This window comes from Dermacentor variabilis, chromosome 1, assembly GCF_050947875.1.
Source record: "Dermacentor variabilis isolate Ectoservices chromosome 1, ASM5094787v1, whole genome shotgun sequence".
Taxonomy (NCBI): Eukaryota; Metazoa; Arthropoda; class Arachnida; order Ixodida; family Ixodidae; genus Dermacentor; species Dermacentor variabilis.
This window is the reverse complement of record NC_134568.1, coordinates 252,817,456-252,828,780: the sequence shown is the minus strand read 5'-3', so window position 1 is coordinate 252,828,780 and position 11,325 is coordinate 252,817,456. Positions and strand designations below refer to the sequence as shown.

At 44.2% G+C, this 11,325-nt stretch overlaps 1 protein-coding gene across 1 annotated transcript in view; it reads left to right on the top strand.

Moving 5' to 3' along the window:
- LOC142561060 (uncharacterized) overlaps window positions 1-11,325 on the top strand; it is a 51,718-nt gene continuing 40,393 nt past the window's right edge. Inside the window, exons 1-4 of the mRNA XM_075673420.1 lie at window positions 1-192; window positions 255-342; window positions 2,084-2,183; window positions 5,870-5,960. Coding sequence (XP_075529535.1) covers window positions 180-192; window positions 255-342; window positions 2,084-2,183; window positions 5,870-5,960 — 292 coding nt within the window. The 5' untranslated portion in view covers window positions 1-179. The remainder of the gene's footprint in view (window positions 193-254; window positions 343-2,083; window positions 2,184-5,869; window positions 5,961-11,325) is intronic.

Sequence of the window (11,325 nt, the reverse complement as noted above, 5' to 3'; positions counted from 1 at the left end):
CGGTGAATGGGAGAATAGGGCTCGGCAGAAGCCGCCACAGGGGGACGGCGCGAGAACGAAGCCACCAGCAGCGGCGGCGGCGGCGGCGCACGTCTTGGGCGGACGGTGTCGCGGCGGCACCGCTATGCTCCTTCGCCCGGTCGCCGGCCTTCGAGGAGGCCCGTGCCCCGGCCGCCGGCATGACGACAGGCAGTGAGTGGCGGCCTCCTGCAAGCTGGCGCGCAGCGGCGCTCACCGCCGCGCTCCGCCCGCAGATGACAAGGTCGAGGAGACCGTCTGGGAGTACAAGGCGCTGATCCTGGACAGGGACAAGAAGCCCAAGGGTCCCCACACGTGGGTGAGGTGAGTCCGCCGCGCGCTCCCGACGTGCTCGTCTGTATGCGACGTTCGCCGTTCGGTTGTGCGCGTCGTGTCTTTACGAAGGCGACGGTTAATTGCGGACGAGGTTCTTCATAAGCCCCAAAGGCACGCGAATGAACGTTTGCGAGTCGGTTTTGATCAACTCGGATCTTTTTTTTTTCAGAGGGACAGTATACACTTCTGACCCACTACATTTCTTGCTACCACTATGAAGAGATCTGTAACATATATACAGGGTGTTTCCGCGAACACTTCCACATTTTTTTAAAGGTTGCCTGTGGCAGATAGCTCAATTCACGTTTATGAGCAGGTCTACTCGAAGCGGCGGACACTACTTGCACAAAAAAAAATGAAATGCAAAATTGACTGATTAACAAAAAATTCACTAATTAAGTTTTAGCTAATTAGCTTATGACCCATATTGCAATTTACAAATTCTAGCAGTGGACTTCGCAAGGCCGATCCACTTGGAACGAATTTTCAGTACGGGACCAGTTTCGAGATATAGATTCCCGAACTTTGCGGAGAAATGCATTTGCGTTCCATTGTGTGCTTCAGTGCACGAAGCGATATTTTGTTAAGAAATTAACTGGAACGCCAATGCAGTTCTCCGCAAAGATCGGGAATCTATATCTCGAAACTGGTCCCGTACTGAAAATTCGTTCCAAGTGGATGCATCTTGCGAACTCCACGGCTATAATTTGCAAATTGCAATATGGGCCATAATGTAATTAGTTAAACTTAATTATTGATTTTTTATTAATTAGTCGAGTTTGGATATCAATTTTTTTTTTGCAAGTATTGTCCTCCGCTTCGAGTAGACCAGCTCGTGAACTATAATTGTGATGTCTGCTACAGGCAACTTTTCAGGATTTTTGAGTGTTCGCTGAAACACCCTATATATATATATATATATATATATATATATATATATATATATACGTGTGTTTGTGTGTGTGTGTGTGTGTGTGTGTGTGTGTGTGTGTGTGTGTGTGTGTGTGTGTGTGTGTGTGTGTGTGTGTGTGTGTGTGTGTGTGTGTGTGTGTGTGTGCGCGCGATTGTCCGCATCGACAACTTTGACATACCCCGACGTTTCTGTGAACTTGTTTCGTGCCCAATTTAGTCAGAGACCGAGGAAAATTGATAAATTCATCGCCTCAGACTTGATCTCACGGCAGCGAGTTGGCGAAGGATCAGGGTTCGTGCGAATATAACTACGAATTGTTTGTTTGTTCCCGATCCTTTTATTTAGTCTATAAGCTATATATTATGTAGATAAGTTGTCTTTGCCTATACACCAGGATTTTCTGTTTTTTTTTAGGCCTACAGCGTTTCTTCTTTAAATTCGGCTACCTGCGGCAGATAGCACAATCGTAATCCTTGAGCTGGATTTCTCCAAGAGGCGGACATTACCTACACGATAAATAAAAACATACAATCGACTAATTGATCAAATTTCACGAATAAGGTTTAACTAATTACTTTACGACATATTGCAATGTGCGAATTGGTGATTCATGGTGAGTTTTCAAGGCATAGTACGTCACTGGGAACAAATTCTTTGAACAAATGTGCGCCTCTGCGAGTAATCCAGCTCAAGGACTAGAATCGTGCTATCTACTACAAGCGATATTTAAAAAAAAGAACTCCGTATAGTAAAAAAAAAAATGCGCAGTGTATCTTCTAATTTTTCTAATAACTCCTTGGTATTTGTACTCCTCAGCAAACCGGCCTCTTTCATCAAAGTTCAAGAGAGCGACCCGGATCTGCAGTACGAAGCGTGCGAGTTCGGCAACGGGAGTTCGCGCAATGTGGCCTTCAGGGTAATTTTCGTTGCTCATTGTTTGCCTTCACGTTCGCAAATGATGACTCGCACTCTGAAATCGTACATCGCATTATATACGAGAGCCCTGCATGGTTCGAGGAGGCGCCCGGGTACCGCCATGGTGCAACTTCCAGCATGAGCATTCCTCGTGTTGTTCTACAAGTAGATGTTCGCGCAGCTTGTTTACCTTCGCAATGGAGCTCGATGAGCGTGGTGATGAATGTATGGAAGCGGCGCAGACGGTGCCTCCTCCGTGTATACCTGTTCCTCTACGGGGCCAATAAAGTCGCTGGCTGAAGGTAATTTCACTGTACCCGACAGCCGAGGCTCGCTCTAGCTACTACACACACCGTATTACGATGTGTCACAGCAAGAACAAGGACGCTGGCATAATGGCTGCTCGCAAAGACGAACTGTTGGGGGAGGAGGCCACATTGGCGAGGTGCATATGCCTGCCATTCCCCTAGTGGGTTAGTCGTAACCGTAAGGAGGCGGCAAATAACAAGGACTTGATGGGCGACAACTATATTTGTGGTGCAAGACACGTGCAGTCTGGAATCACTTTACTATTTGTTTTTCGATGTTCGGCACCTGGTGTGTATATATATATATATATATATATATATATATATATATATATATATATATATATATAGTCATATCATAAGAAGCCAACAAACACTGATACCAAGGACAACAATGGGGAAATTGCTTGTGCTTAATAAATGAAATAAAGAAACGATAAATTAATGGAAATTAAAGTGGATGAAAAAACAACTTGCCGCAGGAACGTTGTGGGTTCGGTTCCCACCTGCGGCAAGTTGTTTTTTCATTCACTTTAATTTCCATTAATTTATCGTTTCTTTATTTCATTTATTAAGCACAAGTAATATCCCCATTGTTGTCCTTGGTATCAGTGTTTGTTGGCTTCTTATGATATGACGAATAAAAATCGGGCCCCTCGATTAACCCCCTTTCTTCTCGTTTATTACATAACGAGGGTCTCGAATCCGGCAACATTGATGCCTTCAGGTAGCATATGTGGGTTTATTGACCAGTTGCCTTCACCCAAAAAGATCACGTTCTCGTGACGCCTGCGGCATAAAGGACGTTCCACGTCCGCCGCCAAGGCCTGTGAGTGGTGGCGCTGGCTAACACTCCCAGGGTTCTACTAGGACACATAAATACCCAAGAAAGTGGATGGGAAAACCGCGCCGCGGTAGCTCAATTGGTAGAGCATCGCACGCGAAATGCGAAGGTTGTGGGTTCGGTTCCCACCTGCGGCAAGTTGTTTTTTCATTTACTATAATTTCCATTAATTTATCGTTTCTTTATTTCATTTATTACGCACAAGTAATTTCCCTATTGTCCTTGGTATCAGTGTTTGTTGGCTTCTTATGATATGACTAATAGAAATCGGGCCCCTCGGTTAACCCCCTTTCTTCTCGTTTATATTTAGTTATTTTATTTATTTATTCATACTGTCGATCCCATCAGGGATCATAACAGGAAGGGCATACATAGTTATCTTGCAGTGTAACAATAATAATTAGCGCAATAATAAGATTAGACATATTAGACATGCAGTTAGCAGAGGCAGACAATGTAGTAGGCAGAAAAGTAACGTTATACACTGTAATAATGTTACGAAAAAAAAACAACAGGTAATCAAAGGTAGAAAATTTACAAAGGTGAACAAAATGGTAGGCATAAATTATACAATAATACATAGCATTAAATTTAGGAGTAACAAGGAGTAATGAGGTAGTCTGTCAAATATCAATGGCGGTAAGCAATAATTACAACAGGAAAAGAAGTAAACAATTTGCATAAATAAACAATAGTACTCAGTAATGGCAAGTAATACAAGTTATAAAAGTGAGGTATACACAAGAGGTAGTAATCCATAAGATACGTTTAAGGTGTCGTTAAAGAAATTGTGATTATGTACACAATCTAATGAAATAAAATGGCACAAAAATAGATGGTGACACAAGTACATCATAATTGTCAAGCACGCAATTCATTTTCGGCTAATGTCAAAAAAGTAGTTAACGATGGGCTGTCTGTAATACTAGGGTCCAGCTTATTCCATTCACGTGTCATTAAAGGGAAAAAACGAGTGCTTATGGCTTTCCGTATGAAATGGGTGTTCGTTTAATGACAGTGAATGTTTATGTCGGGTGAGTCGTGTTTGTGCTAAAGATAAGTATTTGGAACTGTCTATTTTCAATTCATTATGAATAAGTTGATACATAAATTTCAAACGTGCAAGCTTGGCTTGTTTTTGTAAACGGTCAGTATACCGGCCTGTTTTAGCAATTCTGTGGGTGAGTCTGTTAACCTATGTTTGTTGTAAATATATCTCAGTGCCTTCCTTTGAATTGCTTCTAGTTTGTTAATGAGTTCTTTGGTGAAATGAAACCAAACAACGTTAGCATACTCTAATACAGATCTGACAAATGTGTTATATTCTAGTAGTTTTGTGTTTGGGGGTGCTAGTCTAAGACGTCTGTTCAGGAAAAACAATTTTTTTTGTGCGGTCGAGGTAACGTTGTTAACATGGCGCTCCCATCTGAAATCGTGTGTTAATGTTAAGCCAAGGTACTTGTACTCCTTCACTTTGTTAATTGTGGCGTTATTTATAGTGTAGTTAAATTCTGATGCGAGCTTTTTCTAGTAATTGATAATATAGCTGATTTTTTAAATATTTAAAGTCATTTGCCATCCGTTACACCATTTGTACACAAGTGACAAAGCGTCGTTCAAGGCCACATGGTCATTATGAGAATTGATTACTTGATACACAACACAATCGTCAGCAAAATGTCTAACATTGACTGGAATATTAGCAGGCAGATCATTAATGTATATGAGAAATAAAACTGGAGCCAGAACACTTCCTTGCGGAACTCCGGATCTTACGTTAGATTTCATGGAATATTGCTGGTTAACTTCTACAAATTGAGTGCGGTTAGTAAGGTAGTCCTTGATCCAGTTCAGAATAGGGCCCTTTCCCAAGGTAAGTTCGAGTTTATAAATTAATTTCTGATTTGTTACGCGATCGAAAGCTTTTGAAAAATCTAGAAAGATTAGATCGATTTGTTTCTGTTGGTCAATACTTAACGATACATCGTGGACAAGCTCAATTAGTTGTGTGACTGTGGAAACTCCTTTACGAAAACCATGCTGACAATCCGTTAGTATTTCTTCCTGTTCAAGGTGTTTGGTTATGTGCTTTGAGATAATGTGTATGTATACACCATTCAGTAGTATTTGTTGAGCAAATCCCTTTGATAACGTCAGATTCCGACCAGCCAAATTTGTAAAGTTGCATATCACTGTGAGAATTAGTTGCAGTGTTTTGAATTTTTTTTGCTTTATTTTTCAGGATATTGTTTGAGGGGTGAATCTTTTAGGCAATTAGCTCTCTTCTAGAGCGAAAAAAAAAATAAAAAAATAAATGGCGTAACGACTGGCAAGTTTACTGGCCACAGCATGCCGGCATAATTGTGAGAAAAGCGCAAAAATATTTGCTCCTTGAAGTGTTGCTGCCGCTGAGACCGTTTCGCAGAGCCAGGGGGTTACCGCCCCGCTACGCATAACGCGTGCGCGCGCGATTTCTTGTAACGTTGCTTTGCATTTCGCATGGTAACACGTGTGGGAACGTTCTTCTATTTAAAGATAACTAAGGCCAACGGACTTCAGTTCAACCCCGACCACGGCGTTCTCAAGCCTAACGAGAAGGTGCCGCTCAAGTTCAAAGTGCGTCCAAGTGAGTCGAACGTGCTGCAAGGAACATCGCCTTACAAGCATCGGGTATACCTGACCTCAAGTGAGGTTGCCGTTCCTGAATTATAACGCAGGCTGACTGACCGCCGAGAGTATACTGAGGTCAGCCATCTGTCGTTATGATTTAGGAGCTCTGCGTGCACCAGGTGCAAACGTACGAGCACCGGGCCTCTGTCCATGCCCCAACCCCCATCCCACCTTCACCCATAGAGGTTGTCGGTTGTTGCTTGTTACGTGCAGACAGGACGGCACCACCAGCGAGGACCGCACGGAAATAGATTACTTACTGTGTGCATGTAGGTCTCAAGTGCCGCTCGACATCGCGCTTGTTCGTGAACTTGGATTCGGACCTCCGATTCGTGCTCACTTGAAATATTTATCATCGCCTAAATCTCAGTCTAGCAGAAGCTGAAGTTCCTAATTAAAACAACGAACGACTGAAATAAAACGGAAAATCATTTATGAAGACACGAACATGTGGATATATAAGCGTTCTTGAGCTGCTCTTACAAAACGCCTACTTCCGCGTGAGCCTGTGCAGGTGGGCCTGATTATATGAAGTCGTCAGTAAGATAAAGAACCTGCAGAGACGCTATACAGCCTATCATAAAGTTTTACTCAGATAATTGTATATAGGCGGGAGAATCTACTTACCATACACGCTCGTGTTGCCCTGCATGGTCCTCCGATCGATTGGCACTTGTTTATTGGCACTTCGTCAACTACGCCAAGTTTGATAACTCTTCGACCTACACGCGGGAAACGTGGAGTAAAATGTCTGCACACTCTTCGATCTCACATAGCCCCTCGCTTATCGCTCCATACACCATACCCAAATTTAGAATTGTCGGAGGATAAGACTACTATCCCGAATTCGCACGCTGATAACGTTTAAATCCCATTCAGTACGACGATTGACATAGAGCGAGCTCACATTGCAGTACGTCCCGATAGGACGTAGAAAACTCAACATCAATGCATACCCTGTGGGCGCACTCAACTTTCTACATTGCAAGCACTTACTACGTCTCTATCTATGCATTTTTGCTGCTTCACTTTTTGTTGCGTTTTTGAACATGTGCATTGAGTACGTTCGTGAAAAAAAAAGGGGGGGGAGGGGCTGCTGAAGTGAACCAAACGTATCTACAGAAAAACCCCGTTAACTCGAAATTGTAAAAACCAGAGAAAATTTCGAGATAAGCGGAGTTTCGAGATAAGCGAATGCACGACAATATAAGTCCGTGGGCGCGCATAGACCACACTGAGCCTTTTGAAAAAGGCGCCAGTAGCCGCTAAATTTCTCACAAAAGCTCAATATACCAGGAGCGGTATTTTCGGTAGATCAATTTTGCAATATATTGTGCGACTCGGCATCCGACGCATCCCACCCCTGCCCCAACCCCCCACCCCGTGAGTATTAACAAACATACAAACGCAGAGCACGGCGAACAAGCGAGCTGACGATGCTCCGCGCATGCATGATGCGGAGGTCATGTGTACCTTCTCGCGCTTATTGCGCTTCGTCAGGGGTCAGAGGGACACTCCGTCCGCATTATCAATGAGATAGCAGCCGGCCGTGGACGGTGGATTTTAAGTCGTGTTTAAATGTATGCGACAACTGGCGCATTACATTACATCACATCAGCTTTCTAGCGCGTCACATTATTGCGCCAGACAGGAGTGGACTGAGACGAGTAAGTCGACTTTCGGAGTGCATGTCAACGCGATCGCATCGCATTAGCAATTATCGGAAGAGAGTTTCCTGCGGACCTGCTGCGCTCGCCGAGCTGCGGGACAGCAAGATTGGTGAGAAAATGGCGAGCCCAATGGCGACGCCGGATAGCGCTGGTTTGCGTTCGATGTGCGACACCGTGTGCCGCCACCATCGCACCAGGAGGATAATACGCTACATGTAAACGCTGGTGCACCGTATTATTAGTAATGTGCTAGGAAACGTGATGCGCTATTGTTGCATTCTGTCGCATTCATGTAAACGCGGCTATAGAGTGGCTTAGAATGAAGCGGAGTTCGCTACAAACTTGCGGTCCTGTCACTTTCTGGCGATATCGCAGCTGCGCACAAAATATGGAAATCGTCGGGTAATTACTTTTTCGGGACATTTTGGCAGGCGATATTTCGAGGTATCCCGAGTATGGCACACATATCGAGATAAGAAGTGAAAAATACACGAATTTGACACCGAGTCACGAAAAAAATTCGAATTAACCAGTATTTCGAAATATGAGAGTTCGAGTTACCGAGGATTTACTGCAGTTGAAACAAAGATGGAAATTTAAAGGCTGGTTTGTAGGTTCCAAGTGGAAGTGTGCTTCCCGCGTGCTATATGTCATGTAATCAACGATCGTAACAGCAGGTAAAATATTTTAGTAAAAACAAAACGCTAATCTCGAAACTGCTGCTATCAATGCTTTCTGGGTATTTTGATAGCGGTCGTGGTAAATGACTTATCTACGACACAGACTCTGCTGTACAGTGGCATCGACTATGCGTACCCTCGCAAGTGGGCTGAAAAGGCTAACGAGCTGCAGAATGGACGGAGGAATAAAATGCCACGTTCTACGGCAAAGAAAACCGGTCAGGGGGCACGCGATGAATTTAAGGACGAACGACAAGGGGCGAGTTCTTTTAGTGGCCTTTTTCACGTTTCACCAGCAAAAAGTAAACGTTGGGCTTCTGCTAGTTTAAATGCGTAGTGCTTATTGATGCTTATCGCGCCAAACAGAAAACTCCGAATGTGAAGATCGAGCATAGCTGCTGTGGGTGAGCACATCGGCTTCGCACTGGACTTGTATACAGTTATGCCGGATCGATCGAATATTCCTCTAGATACATAATAACTATCAGTGTGCGCTGTCCGGGTGATCTATATGAAGCGCGCTGTTGTAAAGGGCACAGCCACACACGCAGCCGCAGCTTGGAATTGTGCGCAGCCCCAGCCCACGTCGTCTCTGAGTCAGCTCTTTGTTGATTCCGGGAACGTATACCGCGACACTCGGTTCGATCAAGGAGGTAGTGCGGAAGGGTTAGTGGAAGTGTTTGGGCAAAGTCCAAGTAATTGAAAGTCAAAGATTTCTGGTGCTGTGTCGCAGAAACCAGCGCTCGACACTGACGTCGGTGACTATCACGAGCGTTTTCTTTCCTTTTTTTTTTATGCTGATTGCTGATGCTGTAAAGGGCGTCTGATCAAGGCTTGCTAGCAACGTAGTATATACGCGAGATAGGAAACACGTTGCGCTTCGCGGAACAGTCATGACTGTAAAAGCGCTCTGACGAAACTGCCTTCGGCCTCCTCTAGGGCCTTTGAAAAAAAAAATGTTGCCTTGGTGACAATTGCATGCAGTGGCCGGATGTAGGAATGACACTTTTGTGCGGCCTCTCTCATTAAAGGGTTACTGAGATTATCATTTTTGCACGTCTTTTTGCCTGAAACGAGAGCACGAATTTTCTCAACCTAATAAGAAATACTGGTAAGCGTCAGAACGCTCTAGATAATTTAGTTTAAAAAAGAATTCGGGAGGAACTCATCTACATTGATTATCCAATTATGCGAATAGCTCAGATGCGTCATGTATGAGGTGCGTACTACAGCATTGCTCCTCTTTTGAACTTGCCCTTGGACACGCTGCGCCATCTAGAGGCGCGCCCGCAAAGTCCGGGCGTGGTGTCAGAGATGCGTGGTGCGCCAGTGCGTGCGAACATGAAGAAATAATCCGTCCTTCCCCACTGACGTTTGTGGCGCAGCGCACTAAAGTAGGGGTGTGCGAATAGTAGTTTTAGACACCGAATCGAACAGTACCAAAGCGAATCGAGTGAAATATCGGATATTTTTTGAATAGCTGGCATAAAATGGGGGGGGGGGGGGTGCAGCCTTCTTACCATTAATATAAAAAAATTCACATTATGGTATTAACAACATTGGAAACTTTGTCATTACACTGTACATTATAAAGCGTGCTTTATTAAAAACACAAAGGGTACATTATGAACAACTAAGCAGTTTGTTCGCAAACTCAAGGTTCTTCGAAGCATATGCGGTCATGCGTCTAAAAAGTTTAAATAATAACAAATAATAGTTTTAGGAAAATAAAGTATAAAAGGGCAGATTTGTGGCCGAAATCACATCTGTGTATACCTTAATTTGCGACCAAACCGGAAATGCGTGTCTGCGGCGATGGCAGAGCGAAAAAAAAATTTCTCTAGTTCAAATGATCTTGGCGGATGGTGCCACTTTTTTATCGAATATGTTGCAATTAAACGTATATTAATTGCGATGAGAGGACACAGGTGGTGGATCTAAAATAGTACCAACAACGTGTTATTGCGAGTGGGGGTGTTTAGCCTGAAAAGCCTCGCAGTCTGAGCGACTCAGCGTACGTACTATGTCCCCTGTGGATGGGATTAAAGTTATCGCACTTTTACTTCAATTCAAGCGTCAAAGACGAGAAGCATTAGAAAAACTATTCGAAATTACTCAGATTTTCGAATGGCGACTATTCCGTCCGAGGACCGAATTGAATAGGACAATAGTCGAATCGTTATTCGAAAGTTTTGAATATTCGCACACCTCTACGTAAAGCGTCGGGCTGCCGTGCTTGAGGATTCGATTCCGCCCAGCACTGGATAAATTTCAGAATGTTTTAGACTGGAATACCAATTAGACCCGTCTTAGCGGTGAGAAAAGCCTTGGTAAGTCAGAGAGGACGCAAAAACGGTAAGCAGTTGCGACGCCACGTTGAAATTCCCGTACGTTTTCTTGGTCACGCCATGAATTTTGTGAGTGTCTGCGTGTGTCTGGTTAATTATTTACACATAAATTATTGGGGTTGCACTTAAACGTAAGAAAATAAGCTAGTAAATTTTGGCTACTTTTCCTGCATGAGAACGGAGCAAGTGCACGAAAAAGATGTCGCCCGAAAGGCGAAGCATCGATTGCGATGGCTAATTAGTAGATAGCTACTCGAAGTAAGGATAGTACTTTTATCGGCCGTCAAAACTTGTACACATTCGCTTAATAACTAAATTAACAAGCATGGTGTCACGCGCGCACAAGCAAACATGAACACATCTCACTTGATGACCGCGTACACTCGCTGTCAAAACGCTGGAGTGACAAAGTTCGGCAGCTGCAGCGAGCGAATTGACCTTCGTTCTGCATCTCGCTTCAACGCGAACTAAGCTGTGAGAACACAGCGCACACGAAGCTATCAGCATTCGGCGTACTCTGTCCCCATAGCAGGTCGCTTTCAAGATAGCGCCCGCTCGGCAGCACCATACGCACCCACCGCCGGAGTACAACGCCCCCTCCTGCCCCCCCCCCCACTCCGGCG